Below are 22928 nucleotides of genomic sequence, written 5' to 3' on the forward strand. Positions count from 1 at the left end.
TTATTTTAAGGTTCCAGCATTCTTTTTAGGCCTTGTGGTTAAAAACTTTCTGCATCATACACATGCAGAGCCTTCCTTTACAGTACTGAAAACAATTTGTGAAATTGTAAATTCGTCTGTAAGGACATCCCACCAGACCAGCAACAAAGTACACTGAAAGTAAATTCATGTCTCACAAAAGCAGGGTGTAACTGGAGTATAAAATGTCTGGTTTGTGTTTTACAGCAGATGCTAAAGGAGACCAGAACTTTTGCACAAACAATGTTCGAGTCATACATGTACATGTATTATTTTATTACTTTGTCTTTGCTGCCATCAGGCTTTATCATGCTCCGAGCCTTTCATGTCACAAATGGTAGGTGTGTGTTCCACCATGCTAAGTGTTGGCATCATCGTAAGTCTGTGCTGGCAATCAGGAGGGAAGATGTTAATGCGTGGGAAAGAAGAGCACCTCTAGCACCAAAGCATGTGAAAGAGTTGACGCAGATGGGATACAAGGTCTTGGTTCAGCCATCAAACCGTAGAGCCATCCATGAAAAGGTAAGGTTCCATTTTGAGTGAGCTAAGCAAAACCATAGTTCAGTTATTAAACATAGTACAAAAAAAAGAATATTCAAAAGCTATTAATGAGAAAATGTATTGTCGTAGTTTAACCCCAGCCAATCACCAAACATCATGTAGCTGCTTGCTCACTCTCCCACCAGCAGGATGGGGGAGAGAATCAGAAAGGTAAAAGCTAGAGAAACTCGTGGGTTGAGATAAAGACAGTTTAACAGAGAAAGGAAAAGCTGCACACACAAGCAAGGCAAAACAAGGAATTCATTCACCATTTCCCATAGACAGGAGGTGTTCAGCCATCTCCAGGAGAGCAGGACCCCATCATGCTTAAGGGTTACTTGGGAAGACAAACACCATCACTCCATAAGTGGCTTCCTTCTTCCTTCTTCCTCCCACTTTATATACTGAGCATGATATCTTATGGTATGGAATATCCTTTTGGTCAGTTTGGGTCCCCTGTCCTAGCTGTGTCTCCTCCCAATCTCCCATGCACCCCCAGCTTCCTTGCCAGCGTGGCAGTATGGAAAGCAGTAAAGGCCTTGGCTCTGTGTAAGCTTTGCTCAGCAAAACCAAAAACATCTCTGCATTATCAACCCTGTGTTCAGCACAAATCCAAGACATACCCCCATGCTAGCCACTGTGAAGAAAGTTAACTCCATTCAGCCCAAACCAGCACACATATTAAAAAATAAACCCAAAACATATAAATTTTGTTGCTAAATGAGGAGTCATTGTGTGCTAGTGGAAAGATAAAGGAGTAGTTTGTGTAGACTTTTAATGTAATGTTGTCACAGTGGTGAGCTTTTGTAGTTATTTTTATTTGTTTCTTGACCTGTCATCAGTCTCCAAAGAAGTTCTAGGTGCTCTTAAGGTAGAACTTTGGGAATTGATTTAACATTGGTGGGTTTGTCTTCTGTTTGTATGAAGGCAACAACTCCAAAAAACCTCATATTTTTTTCAAAGAACTGGAAGGGTGAATTCTGTGAATCGTGTTCTTGCTTCAATCCCATTCCTCATGTGAAATGAGTAGAGAGGGTTTTTTTTTTCTTTAGTGATATGAGCTTCAGGACAGAGAAATTTTACAGTTCTTGTAACAGCAGTATTACTCTGTTGTAAGATATCTGAGAAAACAGATAAAAATTGAAACATAAATAGGGAATTAGTGGTCACCTGTAATATCACCTTTTAATTAAGGCACACTGCTTTTCACCGAAGCACAGATCATACCATGTACACAAGTATGATATTCATAGAATCATGGAATCAACCAGGTTGGAAAAGACCTCCAAGATCATCAAGTTCAACCCTACTGTGGTTACTAGACCATGGCACTAAGTGCCACATCTAGTGAAAACCTCCGGGGACAGTGAATCCACCACCTCCCTGGGCAGCCCATTCCAATGCCTGATCACTCTCTCTGTAAAAAATCTCTTCCTAATATTTAACCTAAACCTCCCCTGGCAGAGCTTGAGTCTGTGCCCTCTTGTCCTACTGCTAGATGCCTGGGAGAAGAGACCAACCCCCACTTGACTACAACCTCCTTTCAGGGAGTTGCAGAAGGGGATAAGGTCACCCCTGAGCCTCCTCTTCTCCAGGCTAAACAATCCCAGCTCCCTCAGCCTCTCCTCATAGCACCTGTGCTCGAGTCCCTTCACCAGCCTTGTTGCTCTACTCTGGACCTGCTCCAGCACCTCAATATCCTTCCTGAACTGAGGGGCCCAGAACTGAGCACAGTACTCAAGGTGTGGCCTCACCAGCGCCAAGTCCAGGGGCAGAATCACCTCCCTGGTCCTGTTGACCACACTGTTCCTGGAATTTTAATACATTTTTGGAATAAGGGAGGACAAAAAAATATTTTGATGTGTAAAAGCATTCCTTTAGAATTTGCTCATCAGTTTGGACTTAGTCTTATACAATTTTATAAAATCACATGTCATTAGTCTTCAGATTAATTTGTCATATTTCTCTAAACTTATTTCCAAGTATTTCAACACACTACAAGGGACTGTTCATTATTGCAGTACTATATGATACTTTAAATTTAGTAAAATATCCTTTTGTAGTCTGTACGTGTAAGATGAAGACTTTTACTAACACATAATTATGTTTTGGCCTTGTATAATAGGGTATTAGCATGGTAGTTCAATTCGATACTTGATACCTCTTTATCAAAGAGGTTTATGAATATATTACATGCAGTAACTTGTTTCTGCTTTGCAGAATTATCTGTTTTTCCTCTGTTCTAGTTGCTTATGTGCTGAGATCTGAATATGGGAAAACCCACAAAAATTAACTTTGATTTTTCTCTTTCATAGGATTACATCAAAGCAGGTGCCATTATTCAAGAAGATATTTCTGAGGCTTCTTTGATAATAGGTGTGAAGAGACCTCCAGAAGACAAACTAATCCCCAAAAAGAACTATGCCTTCTTCTCTCACACTATTAAAGCCCAAGAGGCAAACATGCCCCTTTTGGATGAGATTTTAAAACAGGTAAATTGTGTCATAGTGAAGGCAATTGGTGGTTAGTGTGGGATGGAAACTGAACATAATGCGTGTGACCAAAAGCGTACTGCCTAGTATGGCTACTTTCAGCATAAACTTTTGTAAATTGCTAACAAGAACTGTTTTCAGTATCCTTTCCTGGAGCTGAGTATTTCTTGCTCAGAGGATCTTGTGCTTGCAGTATTACTCTGTTCACATGCATAAGGCAGATGACTTGTGAGCATGCTGTGCTCAAGAAAGGCTCATTCTGTCTGAGCACAAAGGTTTGTTGGAAAGTTATTAAGCTGGAGTATGCTTTGGTTGTTACAGACTGTGACATCCAGTTCACTCAGAAATGAGCAGCTTCTTGGCAGAGCATGTGAATGGGCCTGCAGCAGCTGGAGTGGCATGTTGGGCAGTTCTGTGCCCAGAGGGCACAGGCAGTGCAGAGACTCTCTTAAACAAGAATTCAATGCAACCATTATGTTTTTATTTTTATACTTGCATCTTGGTAGGATTTATTTTACTTTTTTTAATTACTTATTGGCCTCTATCATGCAGGATGGCAAAGGCATGTGAAAAGGTAGTTCCTGGGAGAGCAATGTGCCACTGACTGCATTCGCTGAAAATTTTAATACTCAGTTTACTATGTATTTTCAGGAAATTCGACTGTTTGACTATGAAAAAATGGTTGATCATAAAGGAATGCGAGTTGTGGCCTTTGGAAAGTGGGCTGGTGTAGCAGGTATAGTGCATAAAGTAAAGGCAGGCTTGCAACAAGTGACTTGTAATACTTCTGGTTGTCTGTATTTCCTGGAAGTTGAGGCTTGTGATGTGTTTTTAACAGCATCTTTAACTCTTGCTTTTAACAGCTTTTTTCTATTCTGGCTTGTGCCTCCTGCAATCCTGTGGATTCCTGACAAATGCAGTATTTTATGTTGTCTCGAAGTCCTGTTTGTGCACTTAACTAATCTGGAGCAGACTAAATATCAAGAGATCAACTGATCAGGCTTTTGGAAAAAAAATGCTATCAGTCCTGAGTGCTTGAACAGTATCTGTCACTGTTATCCATTTACACTGATTTTTGTGAGGCGTGGTTCTCATTCCTTTCTAGTGAACTTCAGCTCTGTTTCTTCAGGAGACTCTATTATCTCCTTCTTTGGAATGTGGTGATGTGGATGCATCTTATAAAAGGATATCTGAGTAATAAATAATGCTTAAATGCATAATGTGGGCCCAGAGCAGCTTTAAGATCATGGACCACTATTGAATTTCTCCTTCTCTCATTTTTAAACAACAGGGATGATCAATATTCTACATGGATTGGGATTACGATTTTTAGCCCTGGGACATCACACTCCCTTCATGGTAGGTCTATATGTGTATGTATTTTCTTTAACAAAATGATATTTGGGCATCTGCCAATTGTCTGTATTTGAATATGGAAAATATCTTGATGGTTCTGTGCCTTTGATTTCAGCACATTGGGATGGCACATAACTACAGGAATAGCAGTCAGGCTGTGCAGGCAGTACGGGATGCCGGGTATGAAATTTCACTGGGATTGATGCCAAAGTCAATGGGGCCCTTAACATTTGTGTTTACAGGCACTGGTAATGTTTCTAAGGTAAGAATTGTCTTCAAGATGAAATGCTGCATTATTGTTATTAGAAATTGTTGGCATTTGATATGTATCAAGTTAAAGAGGTTGATGGGATCATTTTGTTTTCTTGGACTTCCCATTTTCCATTGCCAGTCAGATTTTTTAAGTACCATAAACTAAAACTTTTGAGATCATGCCTGAGAAGGCATGAAAAATGGATTAAATCTTATTGCTCCTTTCCCCACTGCATGATTTCTATTTCCCTCTCTGCCTACTGTTGACTCTGAGCTCACAAGGTATATTGAATCACCCCATTAAAGTATGGGGGAAAGAATTCTTTTTTCCAATACTTGAGGAGTTTTTATATCTGTGTGACACTGACTTGGCTTACAAGTGCTGGAATTTAGAGCTATTTTTGTAACATAAGGAAAAGGCATACTCCTAGTTTTGGCAACAAAGGTCAGTTAACAAGGCTCCAGGTATAAACTGAAATCGCTGCCTGTGAAAACGTGTTTGTTCTGGACAAAAAGATAGCGTGTCTGAATGGCTTGTGTTTGTGATCACATCTTGTTGGGGAAGTCATCTTGAAATTCTTTGCCTTTAGAGCAGCCTGGTTGATGAGGTATGGCTTCAGATGTCTCTCCTAAAGAGAAACTGTACCTCAGAGTGGCAGCAAACCATCCTCATGTTGAGTCCTCCCATCTCAGCCACTGGAAACATGAACCAGACGTTGGACTGTGGGTTAGGCATTCTGCAGTAGTGGGGAGTGATGGCAAGTCCTTGCACATAGAACCCAGGCAGTTTGGTTTTGGGTCAGTGGGGGTATGTATGAAATGGCGTGTGCATTTCTGAAGATGTTCTCTGGCAGGACTGTCAAATTGTGCATGACATTTTTGTATTTGTTGAGCAGTGTTACATTATTACCTTTATGCTCTGCTCATTCTGAATCCTACTTCATGGTTTCAGGGTGCTCAAGAAATGTTCAATGCCCTCCCATGTGAGTTTGTGGAACCACATGAGTTAAAGGAAGTTTCCAGATCTGGAGGTATGCTGTGGCAATAAAATGACTGAAAACACTGGAACCCTTTTTGTCCAAGTATAACCATATTTTAATTTTTTTTTTAAACTTTAGACCTCAGAAAAGTCTATGGGACAGTGTTAAGTCGTCACCATCATCTTGTAAGGAAACGTGATGGACAGTATGATCCAGTAGACTATGATAAACATCCAGAAAATTACACTTCTCGCTTTCACATTGATGTGAGCATCTTTTCTGGTTTTTTGTGAAAGGTTTTCCAGAGTGTTGGTAGTTACTGCACCTCTGCATATTCATCATTTGAGAGAGCATTCACTTAAAATGCTAGACCAGGTGCTTTCAGCTTCTTACAGTGCTAGATGAGAACATCAGGCATCTGTAACTTTCTTTGCAGATTGCACCCTACACAACCTGTTTAATTAATGGCATATACTGGGAACAACATACTCCTCGCTTGCTGAGTCGGCAGGATGCTCAGAACCTGCTGGTGCCAGTTAAATCTGCTGGTGGTGCAACGGAGGGCTGTCCTGAGTTACCACACAAGTAAGACACCTCGTTTCACTTGTAACAATTCTGCAGCACCATGATTAAGTTGTATTGTTAAGCAGTTCCACCACAGTATCTACCAAATGATTCTGTTTCTTCCATTATTCCTCTTTCATGTTTTATGGTGCCCCATTGATTCTGCCTTTGTTCTTCTGTGCTTTGCAGTCTTGTTTTCACAGTTTGGAGTTTTTGAAAACATCACAGTACAAATGCTGACAGGTATTGGCTGTCGTCTTTCTGCAGGGATAGTTCTGCCATTGATTCTTGTGCAGAATCCAATACAGACAGTGTGACATCTGGGAAATGCACCTACTTCACCAGTATTGTTAGATGATTTTATGCCTAACCAGAGTTTTTTTGGTTAAGTTTTTCCTACCCTGTTGTTTGGCTTATACAAATTCAGTAACTGTTCCATAACACCTCTTAGTTCTGCAGCAGATAGTGAAAATGCTTCACAACCCTGAGTAGCTTTAAGGATGGAATGTAGGGTCCAAATCAAGCGTTAGTCTCATTTCAGTGTATGAGCCACCCTTTCTCTTCCCTGTGTAACAGTTCTCTTGGAGACTGGCTCAGGAATGGATTTGGGGAGGATGTGACAATATATCCTGGTGAGGAATCGGTCTTTGTGTTTTCTCCATCCACTCTTGACACCTTTCTTTCTCTCACATGACAAATAGAGAATTTAAGTGTTAACCATGAGTGAAGCCAGAGGTTGTGCATTAGGCTAATGAATGCTCCACCTGCACCTGGTATCTGTGAATTGGAAGGAGGCAGCCACTTCTTTAGGCTTCCCTTTATGGTGGTGAGGTTATTTTAGTGCAGGACTTCCCAGTGACAGCTCAAGGGAACTGGTAGATGGGTAATGAATGAGAGGTGTAGAGAGAAAAGATGATGGGTGAGTGGATTCTCCCTGTCTTTGAGAAGTTACATATGAGATATGGATGCTGTTTATGTGAATGCAAATCTGATGACTACAGTAGGGACAAATTTCCATTACATTTTCCAATATCATTTTTTGTGTTCTGCTGACTTCTAGACTGGTTAAGATGAATAAAGCTACGAGTCGGATAGATCTCACATTTCTTATATTTCCTGTTCATTTGTGATCTTTTATGCCTATGTTTCCTAGTAATTTGTATAATGCTCTATTCCATTGTCTTTTTTGTTTAATCGCTTTAGACTTCTGGCAATATGTGACATTTCAGCAGACACTGGAGGATCTATAGAATTTATGACGGAGTGTACGACAATTGACAGTCCATTTTGTATGTATGATGCTGACCAGCATATTATTCATGACAGGTGGGAGAGCCCTTAATTTTTATTGCTTTCCATTGTAATTTGTACATGTGAAACATTATATTGAAAAGTGATTCATTTAAAACACTTCTGACATGAAGTACCTTTTGGGTACCAAGCAGTATGAGCATGAGGTTCAATAAGACGAAGTGCCAGGTCCTGCACTTGGGTCTCAGCAACCCCATGCAGTGCTACAGGCTGGGGGAGTCTCTTCTGCCATGCTTGCAATGAGAGAACCAGAACAAATGGCCTTAAACTGAGACAGAGGAGATTCAGATTAGATACCAGAGAATTTTTTTTTTTACTATTAGTGTCATCAGGTGTTGGAATAGGTTGCCCAGGGAGGTAGTGAAGTCACTGTCCCTGGAGGTGTTTAAGAATTGTTTGGATCTGGCCCTGAGTGGAATGGTTTGGTGGTTTAGGGGTTAGAGTGGTAGTGGTAGGTTGATGGTTGGACTTGATGATCTTAAAAGGTCTCTTACAACCTCGATGATTCTGTAAGTAGTTTAGAAGAGGTGTGTTATCTCTTTCAGTGTTGAAGGCTCGGGGATTCTGATGTGTTCCATCGACAATCTGCCAGCTCAGCTTCCGATAGAAGCAACAGAGTACTTTGGCGATATGCTTTTCCCATATATTGAAGAGATGGTAAGGTCTTATGTGTCCAACAAGAAGGTAAAAGGCTCAGACTTTGGTCTGCTTGTTTGTTGCTTTTCTGGTCTCCTGTAAACATTCAAAAGAATCTGCTGTAGAACATAACTGACTTTGTACTTCAAAAAACGAAAAAAAATTTGAATCTTGAGGCAATACTTTCAAAAGGCGACATGTGAATGACACATTAGTGACCTGGTTGTCTTAGGGGCTTCTCAAGAACACTTTCTGTAGGCAGGAAACAGGCTCTGGCAGGTAGTTCGTTCCTTCTGGACCCTACAGTAGATGTCTTAATCTGGTTTTCTTGGGCACTCAACAGTTGCTCACAATCAGACTGTTACTTGAATTCCTCCATTTTCATAAAAGTCAAGTGACACTGATAGGGGCCAGAAGAATTTCAAACCTACAAGATATTGATGCTGTTACATGCATTTAAATGTTGCTTGAAATCTTGATGTTTTACTTCAAAGAAACCAATAGGTAATAAAGTGACCTGATTTGAAATAACTTATCTCCATAGCTGTTATCAGAAGGCTCGGAACCTCTTGAAAAACAGAATTATTCACCCGTTGTTCGAGATGTAAGTTTTGGAATTTGGTACTCTTGTCTTCTTCTGCTGTGAAATACACAGATACGTGAAACCCTCAAAATTTGTTTCATGTATTTTCAGGCAGTGATTGCATCCAATGGCTCACTGACACCTAAGTATCAATATATCCAGAAATTGAGAGAGAGCAGGTAATGTATAGCTTCTTAAAGTTCATTTGGTTCAGGATTTAAAAAGCCTCCTTGTCTGCATTCTGTCTCCCCTTTTGCATTTATTTCCTCTTGTGTTTTGGTGGAATGCAGCTATATTGTACTGTGTCTAAATGTCTCCTAGCTTGATGATTTCCTTATGCCTTCATGCACATGGCCTAAATCATTAACATGTGTTGTGAATAACTTATTTCAAAGTTGAGAAAGTGGCCATTTTTCTCTTTCTTGCATTATGAAACGGTTTTACCAGTGGCAGAAAACAGCCACATGCCATATTACTCTGTTAGTCCTTGCCCTTTTGAACTGGATGTAACACTCCTTTGAAAGGAATAGCTGAATGCAAAAGGCTCTCAAATATACCTTGAATCTAGTTACTGCTTGTATGGCTCAAGTGCTGAGCTGTGTAGCATTGTTCTGTGACTGGATGTATTCAGGAGACTCTGTGAGACTCTCAGACTTGTCATTATATTCCCATAGCTACCACTTTGTCCAAACCCTGTCTCAGTAGTTATCTGCCAGTGGTAGCATTGAGTGGACTAAACCAACAAAAATATAAATAACCTGAATATCCCTTCCCTTCCCTTCCCCTTGCTCTCTACTATGAACAAACACCTGTAGTTTGCCTATGAAAAACGTTAACTTTACAATAAGTGGATACCTGTGGCTTCATGTTCATGGTCAATGACAACTGCATTGTGCATCCTGTTAAAGTTTAAATTATCTAACCATAATCACTGCATGCACTGTGCACTGAAAATAGTGTGTTGACTTCTGCATGCCAAATCTCTCCAGTTTCTTTAGGGAACTTTGGGACTTATGGTTAGGAACTTACGTATGATGAGCTTTAGGTGCATTTTCCACACTAAGTAATGTACTCTTTGCCTCTCAAAGACTTCAGCTCACAGTGATTTTTGTTGTGTGCAGACCCCCAGAAGAGTCAAATTTCTTATTCTTCACACAGATCTGAGTTTTTTTGCTTTCTCCATAATCGATTGCATGGTCTTGTGTGATCTACCCTGAGAGTCTGGAGACTTCATTCCCAAGGGGGTGTTTGTGGGTAGCTTTTTGATATTTCTGCAGATGTGTGTGTTGCATGTGGTGTTCAGTGGTGTTTTCACTTAGCTGTCACAAAAGCAGGACCTGCTAACAATACTCTCCTTTACTTTGCAAACTTTGGAGATGATGCAAATGAAAGCAGGGGTTTACTGCCTAAGGAGTGGTGGTTTAGCTAGAGACAGGCTTGTGTTCAGAGCCTGTAGGAATTGTGGCTGGTGTTATTACTCTAACAAAGTATTATGCTGTGTCTAGTTTCCGAGGGCTCTATTTAGACTAATTGCTAATACACTTTCAAATCCATGAACATTTCAGACAGAGGACATTCAGACTGTGTGAGCTGAACCGTCTTGGGTGCCATTAGAATGCAGGAGCAGTTTGATTTACCAACCTTATCTCCATCTTTGCACCTTTATTTGCTTCTTAACTGCTGCTGATTCCTCATCCAGAGCTGCAATGGCATATCGCATAGACCTCTAGCATTACTGTTATTTGTTCACAGATTAACATAACTGAATTATTTAAACTCATATAGAGAGACTAGGCATGATCTGAAATGTTCTTTTCTGGAACTGTGTAGATTCTGTTTCCATACTTGGGGGCTCATTTGGCAGCTCATGTTTTTGCCTGTCCTAGAGCAGACATGCTGTGTTTGACCTAAGTGTGACCTCATTCTAGACACTGGAAAAGTTTTAAGCAAATATAAGTTTGCTTGCAAAATCCAACTTGCTTTCATGCAGGAAGTCTCCCCTTTGTCGACACTCCAAGCTGCATAGCACTGCTGCTCCCTATAAGTAAAGGGTGGAGAGGAATTTTTCTCTTTGCATGAGGGTGTAGCTGTGGAAGATGTTTTATTAGAATTGATAGGAGGAGGAGGAAAGTCCTTGGGTTTGCCATGTGAAAGAATATGATGAGCTTAGGAACCTTTCTGTGAATGTATTAAAACATCATTTAACTTTAAAAAAAAATCAAATCTGTAGAAATTTTATGAAGGTCAAAATTTACAGTAATTATTTTAATAATAAACAGCACACAATTACAGTAAAAGTTTAGATAGATTAGAGAGTTGAGACGTTGGTACATACCTTTCAGATTTAATGAACTGGAAAGAATGGCTTTAGAAAAATTTAGTCTGAAATAGGAGGAAGAGAGGTTAGAACATCTGGAACTCTGGAGAGTTACTCAAGCTTTACAAATAAAGGGGAAATCGAGGAACTCGCTTATACACTTAGGAAGTTTCCTGTAAGTCTGTGTCTTTGAAAGTCCTACCTGTTTATTGAAATTTATTCTCAGGGTGTGGGATAAGAAAAGCCAAACCTCAATCTCCATTGATTAGGTTAAACAGTAGGGCAGTGACCAGCTTCCCTTTCTTCAACAATAAAAAGTGCTTTAAGAAAATGTTTTATTTGCTAAATACTTTTAATCTATGCAGTGATGACTTGTCAGACAAAGTTTTAATATCCTAATTTTACAACTTAATGCAAATTTGAGCTAAAAGGAAAAATAATTAAAAATGACCAAAATGTGTTTTTCTGTTATAATTTATACATTTCTGGGAGCATATTTAAACAACTACTGAATTACATTATTCTGGTTGGCAAAAAGAAATGCAAAATCTGATGTGAATACATTTTATGTTGAAAGTCAGCAGGACATCTACTTAAATTTATTTATGAGAGTAGTAGAAGTTTGGTTGAAACACTGTGATGGTTTTCAAATCTGAGTCCTTGTCTGCAATGATTTTTTAATTGGGCATTAACTACTATTTGACTGTTATTGACTATCTTGTTCCTATGATGGACTAATGAGCCTAGTTTGACTTATACCAGTTAATAGCAGCTTTGACCAGCATGGTTTTGTGTACTTTAACAGTTACCCATGATGTGAAGGGAGAAAGACAGAGCCTGGAATTCCTTTCTGACTGCCCAACATGACATAGACAGCTTGGTGGTGCTCAAGTGATCAGGTTACAGTAATTTGGCCGTTGGGAAAAACACAGTGACAACTGAGGAAAATTTTGATAGACATCCAGCAGCATTTGGAGAAGTGGTGAAGATATTGATGGGTTTGATCATGTTGGAGGAAAGAAACTTGAAATTATGCAGCAGAAGAATGGAAGCAGTACTAGACAGTCCTGGGCCAGATAGCCAGGAATTCTTGGTCTGAATAGAGCTCTTGGTTTGTAGACTTGCTAAAACATACATATTCTGTTAGCTTTAGCAACTTACAGTTTCCTTCTGTGTGGTTTTTAATTTTGCCTGTAACACCATCTAGGGAACAGGCTCAGTCTCTGAAAATGGATGATAAGAAGAGGGTTTTGTTGCTTGGATCTGGCTATGTTTCTGGCCCTGTACTTGAATATCTCACTAGAGATTCCAACATTGAGATCACAGTTGGTAAGTAAAAATTTGTTTATTTTCATTGCAAAATTATCATATTGAAACTTGCTAACGTAGCAGAACCTTTCTCATAAGTAATAAATGGATGTGGTTCTGAGAACAGATAAAGAAAATCTGTGTTATTATGGTCAGCAGTAAATGATTTTGTAGCTCTGTGAGCATTTTGAGTTTATATAATTGATTAAAAAAATGACATAGCTGTGTTAAAAGTTTACTATTTACAAGTGTAACCTCTAGGGAAATTAGAAGTATTTTTCCTTCTAACCTGTTTTGGTCTTGGTTTTATAGCTAGTCAGTCTCTTTTGTTGGTGCTTGGCTGTATTTTCAACCTCACACAATAAGATGAAAATGTTTTTATAGACATCTGTATGAGTGAAGTCTCTGCTGCTGTTATAACCAGTACCATGGTGGCAAACCTTCAGACTGTGACCTTCTTTTCAGCCCCCACATACCTTCTTGTTTATTCCTCTGTTTTGGTTTTATCTGTAGCGTATTTCACAGTGAGCATCTCAGAAACTCTCTTCTGTACCCTTAATGATGACTTTACCCTGATTCTCTGACTTCGGATTTAAAACCCAGGCTGTATTGCCTGAAACATACTATGCTGGGAAGTCGTTTCCCTTAAGAGCTGTATTTCTGTTGATTTTTATTGTTACTTTGGTGTTTTTTTCCCCTTCATGATACTTTCATACTTAGCTGCTTTTCCTACCCTTTGTGGTGATAACCATAGTACTTTTAACCCCTGGAAAAGATTTATTAGGTAGAAGAGGGGAACTCTAAGAATGCTACATCCTCATTATCAGCACTGCCTGAGTTGGTGAACAGGGAAGGATTACAGCAATGTGCAGTGCCCATCCCCTCACCAGTATGAGGCTGCAGCTAATCCCTGCAGTACAGTAGCAGTAAGGGATACCAGGTGAACTGGAAAATCTGTTTTGCCAAGCACAGACCAAACATAGCAGATGCCTCTTATCTGGGTAGTTTAAAAACATGCAGTTTCTACAGCAAGTGCACACAAAATGGTCAGAAGGAAAGAGACACAAAGATATTACTTGTTTAATATTTGACAACAGGCAGCCAAAGAAGGTGCAGAAAGCAAAAATGCACATCACAGTGCCATGTTTGGTTTTCTACTGTTAGGCTACACCACTGGTTGCATTACTATGGATCTCTTTTTCAGTTCTGCTTTCCTTAAACTGGTAAGTGCTGATGGCAGCAGGAGCAAGATATTAGGAAGGAACAAGTGTAGGCAGGCAGAGACTGGATTTATTCCATTTAGTTATAATATCATATGCAGGATTGGTAGGACTAAGCCATAGGTATATTAAAACTAGTCAGATTGAATCTGGACCTTTTGGTCATATTTGACCTAAGCTAAAGCTTAATGTTTTAATCTCTGTTATGTTAAAAATGGTGAATGATGTGAATTGGGCATTCAATTTTTCTGCTGCAATCTTCCTTCAAGGGTCAGGGCAACACAGAATTTCATTCAAGTGGGAAGCAGTGGGCATGCCTTTTTGATATTTCTGAGTGAAAGTCAAACCCAGAACAAAATTTCTGACTGTTTCAATACTATTTAATTATTCTGTTTCACACGAGGTTGTAAATGTGCCAGGAAATGCACTTTTTGGGATAGGCTATTATTTTTCATTTTTCACCCAGTGTTTCTAGTTGTGCAGTGCTTACCTAGCACATTGATGAGCTCATGAATGCTGGTAGTATTTAATACATCTTGGACATGATGCGAGTTCCTGACATTCTAGTTTACTCCTACACCTTGTTCTACCAAACAGACTACTTGATGACTGACTTAAATAAGGGTTGGTATACCTAAAGGCTGATGTCCCTTCAAAATCAAAGCATGAAGGTCAAGTTTGTTATGTGATAAGTAAATAAGGAAAAGAAAAATTGCTGCTTGCTTTCACAGTGGTATATGTGAGATGTTACTGAGTTCTTACTCGGTACTCTAACTTTGGTTCTCTTTCTCCCCTTTTAAAGTTTTTAACTTGTCTGGTCCTTTTGGCTCCCTACTCCTAACGGTTTTTCTATTAAGACTGTATCTAACAAAAAATCTTAAGAAAACTTCTAAGTTAAGAAGCCGCCTAAGTAAGGTTAGTGGTACTTTTGACAGGGCATAGTAGAGCTGCTGTATTCTTCTGTTGATCAACTTTATTTTTGTCAGACCTCTAGTTCAGATGAGCTGCTTCTGTGTTAAGTGTTTACTACAGCTCTTGCCACTTTCTTGAGATCTTTCCTTAAAACTTTCCTTGAGCCTGAACATAAATGTCCAAGTGCCCCTCTTGTTTCACTGTTACTTGCATTCTTTGCCCTCAAACACTTCCTTTAATTGAACTGCTGCTGGATCCAAGGTAACAGTTCATCTCTGAGGATTCCAAAAGAATCTGTTTTTATCCTTCCATCAGTGGTTTGGTCGCTTGTTCTTTGAAATACTTTCAGTGTCTTTTTCAGTATGTTTTGAGACTCACCAATAAGTGGCATGTGTCCACCTGAGATATCAAAGACTGGACCTCCAGTATGTATGACTTTTAAAACCTAGAATATACCTTGCCCAAGGTTTTTATGAGGGTTTGGAGTTAAAGTCATGGGAGTTTGCTTTTGTGGTGGATCATCACCCTGACAAGCCTCTAATACAAGTGTTGGGTTTTTATAACTTTTGTGACAGGTTTCTGGGCAAGAGATGCATTCGTTCAGCAGATGTTTTTCCCTTTTTCTAAAAACCACTTAGGTGTTAATGTGTGCTTCTTTCTGTTACTTTATCTGTTTTCCCACCATGTGGGTGCTCTGTTACCTGGCAAACATAGCCAATGCTTATGTAGAAAACCATACTGGGAGGACATTTGCATGTGATAAAAGTGAGCCAGTGCATTCTGGGATGTCCTACTGCACAAAGATAGGTTTAACAGTCCTTTGTCTCATGTTCTATACCTTCATAGAGTGTCTATTTTTGTGTGAATAATTTGCATTGACTTAGTCTGCTGATGGAAAAACTACAGTTAAAACCTTTTTTTAAGTACTCCCACAAAGTTGCTAATTGCTTGCAAGTCTGTTCTCATTACACAATTTAGCACTGAGTGGTTCTTTACTTCTCAGAGTAAGTGTTTGTAGATTCTTGTTCTTGAGTTGTAGCAGCTATGGCTTGACACTGGCAATTGATAACAAAATTGACTGTTTTATTGGGAATAAGGTGCTTTATGCTTGATTTCAACTGTTAGTGAAAGGAAACACCTATGCAACTGTTTCTCTCTGGGAAGTATAGCACATGGGAGTGCTTTGGGCTTACCTTCATCTTTAGGTAATGATTGATGTGTTTTACTTTTGAAACAGTATCTTTCATGAAGGAGCAACTTGAACAACTCATGAAGAAATACAGCAATGTTACCTCAATTCATATGGATGTCCTTAAGCATGAGGAAAAGCTGTCCTCTTTGGTGAAGAAACACGACCTTGTCATCAGGTCAGAATTCTGCCAAAAACATGATAGGCTCAACACGAAGTCATGCTGCTTCTTTCTCCAAGTTGACTGACATAAATTAACATGGCAGCTTTATTTTTTTAATGGCCAGGAACTGGGGTAATTTTTTTATATGTAAGTAGTTGTAACTGGCCACTGCCTTCTCATGTAGCAGAGCATCAGGACTTTCAAAGGGGTTTTGACTACAGCATCTCTTCACACCAGTTACACAGACTCCCTTCTTAGTGTGAGAGGCCAGTTACATCCACAAGTGTATGTGTCCCTGGGGTGAAATTTGCATGTTCACCAGAGGAGGCAAAATTCTGACATCTGGGTTATTTCTCCCGATCCCACTGAGAAGGATCCCCTTCCAGGTATTGAAGCAGGGAAGGAAATGACTTCATAGTCTTTGCCATTTTGTCTCTTTTGCCATGGATACCATGAGTATTATTTCCGCTCTATGCAGAGCTTGCTTTTTCACAAAGTACTTCAGCAAGATCATTGTAATGCAAGCTTTCTCAAGGGTGGTTTTGCATCTTCTAAACCTCCAGCATGCCTGTTTAGAAGGTGGCTTTGAAAAGAGGTCAGTGGTTTCACAGAGAAGTGTGAGAAAAGGTACTGTCTCAAGAACGACTCCCCTGTTGTTTAGTGCCCTGTTCTGAGTGCATACAACAATGCTGTCCTCATAGGGTAGTGTTTCACTTTTGTAGGTTTGAAACTACTCAAGGGCAAGGCAGGTATGACTGTTGCATTTACTTGAGCTCTTTTCTAGGCAGACGGGAAACATTTGTGTCTTTCCAGTGACAGCATAAGCAACTGGTTGAATTTTGATGGTGCATAATTCTTGTTCATTTGTAGTTTGCTGCCTTACTCAGCACATCCTTTTGTTGCTAAGAGATGCATTGACAACAAAGTGAACTTGGTAACAGCCAGCTACTTAACACCAGCTATGAAAGAACTCCAGGAGAGGTAGGTGTGACAGCAGCATGTCCTTGGTGTTGCTTCCTTCTCTAGTGCATTTTCTGAATATTTTGCTGTCTCTTACATCTGCAGAGCTTATTTTGAATTACTGTTTTCTGCATTCTTTCTCCTTCCATTTCTGTGATGGAGGACTAAGTACCTTTCCCCAAAGGTGCATGTGGAGGCTGCGGCAGAGCGGAGGAATGAGTACATATCCCGATCTGTCAGACTAGTGCTCTAAACACTGGAATGTACTCTTCTGCATGAATCATGTTATTCCATGTTAATATGCCTTTTTCTTTCCCCTTAGACCTGTTAGGATGTTTTATCTGGGCTAATGTTCAAATTTAGCAGCTGGGCTGTCCTGTTCTACCAGTGACAGCGAGCTTGTTTGTCATCCTTTGCCTTCCCTAATAAAACCTCATTCTTGCCCTATTGTATCTACAGTAATACCCTCCTTCATGCCCTTCTTTTCAACAGGCCTCCACTGTATGCGTCTCAAACTGCTGGCAGTTGTAACTATTCTGATATTTCTGTTGTCCTACTTATTATATGCCTGGAAGTTGTTTTGGGCATGAAGCTTCCTCTAGATGCTTCTCTTAGTCACAGTACTGGAAACTCAGAAGTGCATTCAAGTCAGATAAGAATTGTACATGCTGTGTGTTAAAAAAAGATAAAACAGAAGCAGCTAGAGGGGTAGAGAACCAGAGTTACAGGCAGTGAGGGAGATTCTTGCTGAGGTCATAGCATACTCTCAAAAAAAAGGAAAGACATTTCTCATTTGTCAAAACACAGTGATTTTGAAAATAAATCCTTAGTTTGCAGTGATAAGTAACCTCCACTGGGACTGTAGGCAATCTGAAAAAAAAACCAAACCCAAATACTTGTAATTTGGGAAGGTAGACCTTTCATTCTCTCTCCCCTGCAGGAGCTCTGTAGGGCAATTATGACTAGGTCTGTGTTGCCCTCTGCATTACTACCTTCCTGCACTATAGCACTGTCCAGGAGAATATGGGATATGGTAGGAATAGTAGCTGGGAGGAATTTATTTTTCCACAGGCCCTTAGAAGTTGCAGCAAAATAAAATAAATAAAGGTTAGAATAACTCTTAGACAACTGTCACTCTTCAGGTTTTAACATCTGCCTCTGTTTTTTTTCCCCACAAACTGCAGACAGAACCCAGAATGTACTGTGTTTGGGAAGGTTCAGTGGGCCTTTGTTTGACAGATTTACAGGGTAAAAGGCTAGTAATAATGATTATTCTGACAGCTCTGTATTTCTGTTATTTTTAGTGTAGAAGCTGCTGGGATTACAGTTGTCAGTGAAATGGGTTTAGATCCTGGTCTTGACCATATGCTGGCAATGGAATGTATTGACAAGGCAAAAGAAGTTGGTGCTACGGTAAGGTTAGCAGGTAGTGCACAGTTCTGCCAAGATTTTATCAGTAAAGTTTTTTTAACACCACACAGGTTTTGGGCATATCACTGATGTGTAACAGACTCTGGACATTTTACTTTTCCTGATACTTGGAATTTGGTGGCTACTAATCCAATTGGTGAGACCATCAACTAAGATGGCCTTGCCCCAGTGTATATTTTGGTTTCCTCTCCTTTATGGACAGTGCCTGCAGTGGAACAGCTTGACACTGTTGCTCAGTGAAATTGTTTTGTTTTCCCCTCTCCACTGTAGATTCTTATGATTTGGCTGATTTGGGGGCTAACATCAACAGAAATTTTAGAACTAATGAGGATCCTGCGGGGTAGCTCTGTACTGTTTGCATACTGGTCTGTCTTCTCTTCATTGTTTCTTTCCTGTGGATAAATATGACAGGTTATATCCTACACTTCTTTCTGCGGTGGCCTGCCAGCTCCAGAGCACTCTGACAATCCTCTGAGATACAAATTCAGCTGGAGTCCACAAGGAGTGTTGCTGAATACAATTCAGGCTGCTACGTATTTGAAAGATGGAGAGGTGAAGTAATGTGAACATTTTCAATTAAAGGCAGGCAAGGAATGTGGTACTGGGCTAAGGAGGGAATTGGGATTTGTAAGGTGCTGTATTTACTTTCAAACCAGTGGCAGACACTTACCTAAGCCAGTTGCATACCTCACTATGTTTGGAGCATGATGGTGCCTGGCTGCTGCCTTCTTAATTCTTACTTACTATGTGGAAACTGATTGCAAGGATGGAATGTGTTCTAATAACTAAAGCACTGGATCAGAGTTGGTTTTCTGGGTTCAGCTTCCATCCTTGTTGAGTGTTGCTTTTGCCACTTAATTGCCCTGTCTTTGGCCCTGCGAAACAAAGACAAGAATGCATCCTTCTACTTGCTTTTCCATCTAGTTATGTTTGTAAACCAAACAGCTTAATTTTGTACTTGCACAGTGTATAGCAGAACTCTTGATTTCTTTTTCTTTTGATGCAATCTGTAATACTGACAACTCACTGTGTGGGTTTTGTGATCGTATACAGTGCTCTGTTTTGCTGTTTGTGCCGGAGTCGTTAGAGTAGACTTAACCTAGCAAATATCACTGTGTCTATTTAATGGAAAGCTCATAACTGATCTGTGCAAAGCTTTCCAGTGCTTTCCAGTACCATCTGTTTCCAGTGTCACTTGCTCAGAGTAGTTACGAAGCAGGTGCTCTTCAATTGTCAAGGAGACTGCCTTGTATAACCACTGTAAAGTTTAGCTAATTACCTAAACTCTATCTGCAAAACTGAGAATTCTTTTGAGATGTTTTATCGTGGCATTTTGGTGCTGTAGTGTTCTTATTGCAGTAAGAAAAATTCAGGGATTATACACTGTATCATTATTTAAAAAGCAACAACACATAGTTATGTTTCCATTGAAAGGGTTCCTTGGAGAATGTGAAATGATTCTGATTTAATTCTGACCTGCTTCACCCATTACGAGGAAAAATTAGATCATGCATATGAATGATTCATTATGAGAGCACTAGGTGATCTTGTCAGTAAATTCGTCAAGTTTTCCTCCTCGCCGCTAAATACTTATCTGTCTGACCATTGTGTAGGATTCTTTCACATACCTGTCTTGCCTGCAAACACTATAAGATCTTTTGGCATTGATGCAGGCTTCATTGCTTTAGTCTTTCTTGTAGAAATAAACCTTGGCCCTTTGCTCAGAAGTCAGAAAATGAGTTTGTATTGATGCTGCATAGCAGATCTGTGCATTAGCTGCTAGAAGGAAGCAGGGTTCAAGGCTTTGGATGGGAGTGATAATAGAACTAGTCAACCTCTTTTTTGTTTTCCTTCAGTGGTGCATTCTCTCTGTGCTTTGTAGCCTCAAGTAGAGATTCACATGGGCAACAATTTTATATCTGTGTGATATCACCTGATTTATTTTAATACTTCACATACTTCATCTTTTCTGTTCTATAATAAATTAAATATACCTGCACCAAAATAATATTTGCCATTCTTTCACAAAATTTAGATTATCAATATTCCAGCTGGAGGAGCACTACTAGATTCTGTTACCCCCATGGATTTTTTCCCAGGATTAAATCTCGAAGGTTTTCCTAACAGAGACAGTACAAAATATGCTGAGCCATATGGTATTCAGACAGCTCGCACTTTACTGAGAGGCACATTAAGATACAAGGTAAGTTGTTAGTGTTATTAGTAATTATTGTTTTCCTCAAGAGATGAATGCTGTAATTTCAAGAAAACTGTATTTAAAACTCAGCCTTTTATAGCTCTGCACTTGCTATTGATGAGCAGCTCTCCACTATCCCAGTTAAGAGATAACTGAAAGCACTTATCTCATTTTTCTAATGTAGCTTTACTTGCTTCAGTTAACAGGTGTTTGTTGCAAAGCAGAAAAATAGTTTTACTTGTTTTAGGCAGCTGGTCAGTTGGCTTGTATAATCTGTATCTGTGTTTCTTTTCTTGTCTGGCTCCGTATTTGGTGTCAGATCAATAGAAGATTTTATAAACCTTAAATAATTCTGAAGGGTTTGTGTGATGTGTGTTCCTGTTTAGTGTTTTTAAGAATTGATCTATTCTCTTAAAGCTGATGAAAATTTGAACTTAGTTTATTGCTTATATTCCCATGAAAAACATAATGTCTTATAGAAAATTATGATTTTCTATCAAAGTGAGAAAGTTTTTAATTAAATAACTGGAAATCTTGAATTTGAGCAGCTTTGTAATTTTGGTCAGTTAAATAAAACGCCAAGAGATTAGTGTGTGTTCATTCTAACTGACAGACTCTTTTCATTTGTTAGATGCACAAAGATGAATTAAAACATAATATTACAATATTCTTTCAGATTTCTTTTGTAAAATCTTTTTCAGCAGTCAATATACATTTAGAAGAAACCTAAAACCATGTTGAAGGTTTGAAAGAGCTTTTATGGATGTTGTAATATGTCTATTGAGATAAGGCTTATGTCAAGGTTTAAGTTATTGTTGTTTGTCCGTGGCCTGAGGAAAGTGTATGTCCTTTCCCTCTTAATTCCTCTGTTGCAATACAATAGGATTTTTTATTTGTATCTGGGAGAGAGGGAGGCTTTCTTAGCAAAACAAGATGGAAGGCCAAGGTGGGGGAATTAAGGGTTACAAATTGCAATAGCTCTGTTTTTGTCAGTCTAGATACAATCTCTTGTTCAGCAGTTAAAGTATGTGGAAGGCATCTATGCCATCATGAAGTCTTAATATGACAGTATATACTCTTCCATTTGGTGCCTGGTAAAATATTCTTATTTTGAGTAAGTGTTAGCACAAGAAACTGCAAAAATGTCAGGGTGACATGACAAGTGGTTGTAAGTGTGCTACAAGGGTGCTATTTCAGTGGTTAGTGCTGTTTTCTTAACCCCCAAAGCAGGCCAAGCACTTTGGGTTGGGGTGAGATTGGTAGGGTTGTATGGAAGACCTTGCCATACCTCAGCCTGTGTGGTACCTACATGCCAGCACATGGTGCTGAGCAGGGCAGAAGTTAATGTTGGCCCTTTGCACAGTCTGCTGTGCTGCAGAGCAGAAAGCAATCAGTTCAGTGCAGAGGTGATCATCTCCTCAAATTGCCTTTTAGAGATTAAGTTTAGATATCTAATGGAGTTAGTTTAAACACAGGTGTCACAGAAAGATCTCACTGCAAGGCCATCTGAGCATCACCACCTAGTGCTGGTGGAAGTGGCTCCTAATTATACTTAGGCCTCTTTCAGCGTACCTGATTTCCACCATTCTGCTTTTTTACAGTGTTTCTAGTCACTTGCATGTAAATGTTTTTAGGTATCTAGCAGCTGTGTGGGAGTGTTAACAGGATACAAACAAAAGTAAGCAGAAACCAGTTTAAGACTTCTTTAATTATGCAGCCTGTTTCAGCCTTTGCAGTTCCTCTTAAATACCATTCCACTGTTGTCCTGGTTGTCTGTCTGATATTCCTGAAGGAAAGACACAAACGCACAAGATTTTTGTCTCTAAAATCAGTTAATCTGATGTCCATACAATCACACAGGTGTGAAACAGGTGAGCTGAGTTCAGCATTGGGCTCGCTGTATCTCCTAGTTGGTTTATGGGCCAACTGGCTGATACAACCCCACCTGGAATGACATGCTGGAGCTTGAACTAGTGGTGGCCAGCTGAGCCCTTTTATCCCAGGAACTAATGCTGCTTGCCATGGAAGTATTGATGGCAGAATAAGTAATTAAAGAGAGTATTGAAAACTAGGGAAGGGGTGGGGAGGGGCTGGGGAAGGCAGCACTCTGTGGCAGTGACCCCACTGGCATCATGTTATTGTGGCTGACTTCCCATGGGAATAACCCTTAACACTACCATGGTTGTGCCCGTCACTACGTTCAAACCAAGGAGGAATACCTCAGTTTCAAGTGATTATTATTTTTAACCATGTTATTATTTTATTTCAGGGATACTCCAAAACTATGGGAGGCTTTGTAAAATTAGGATTAATTAACCCAGATCCTTATCCTTTGTTAAGCTCAACCACACCACCTCTAACCTGGGTGAGTTACTCTGATTACTCTACCTTGTCTCCTCTGTTTTACTGATGTTTTTCTTATTGCTAGGCTTGGGTGTGCTTACCAATCTTGTGTTGCATCCTGATCTTCTCTGCTTTTTGTTCCTGGAAATTAGGAAG

At 39.6% G+C, this 22928-nt stretch overlaps 1 protein-coding gene across 1 annotated transcript in view; it reads left to right on the top strand.

Moving 5' to 3' along the window:
• Positions 1 to 327: 327 nt before the first annotated feature.
• The window catches only part of AASS (aminoadipate-semialdehyde synthase), a 26897-nt gene continuing 4296 nt past the window's right edge, over positions 328 to 22928 (top strand). Inside the window, exons 1-19 of the mRNA XM_009076485.1 lie at positions 328 to 540; positions 2874 to 3050; positions 3702 to 3786; positions 4342 to 4409; positions 4522 to 4668; positions 5611 to 5689; positions 5777 to 5904; positions 6075 to 6223; positions 7406 to 7528; positions 8059 to 8170; positions 8694 to 8753; positions 8844 to 8911; positions 12257 to 12378; positions 15727 to 15856; positions 16712 to 16822; positions 18106 to 18214; positions 18644 to 18784; positions 20268 to 20435; positions 22699 to 22794. Coding sequence (XP_009074733.1) covers positions 328 to 540; positions 2874 to 3050; positions 3702 to 3786; positions 4342 to 4409; positions 4522 to 4668; positions 5611 to 5689; positions 5777 to 5904; positions 6075 to 6223; positions 7406 to 7528; positions 8059 to 8170; positions 8694 to 8753; positions 8844 to 8911; positions 12257 to 12378; positions 15727 to 15856; positions 16712 to 16822; positions 18106 to 18214; positions 18644 to 18784; positions 20268 to 20435; positions 22699 to 22794 — 2286 coding nt within the window. The remainder of the gene's footprint in view (positions 541 to 2873; positions 3051 to 3701; positions 3787 to 4341; positions 4410 to 4521; positions 4669 to 5610; positions 5690 to 5776; positions 5905 to 6074; positions 6224 to 7405; positions 7529 to 8058; positions 8171 to 8693; positions 8754 to 8843; positions 8912 to 12256; positions 12379 to 15726; positions 15857 to 16711; positions 16823 to 18105; positions 18215 to 18643; positions 18785 to 20267; positions 20436 to 22698; positions 22795 to 22928) is intronic.

Source organism: Acanthisitta chloris, unplaced genomic scaffold (assembly GCF_000695815.1).
Source record: "Acanthisitta chloris isolate BGI_N310 unplaced genomic scaffold, ASM69581v1 scaffold1626, whole genome shotgun sequence".
Taxonomy (NCBI): Eukaryota; Metazoa; Chordata; class Aves; order Passeriformes; family Acanthisittidae; genus Acanthisitta; species Acanthisitta chloris.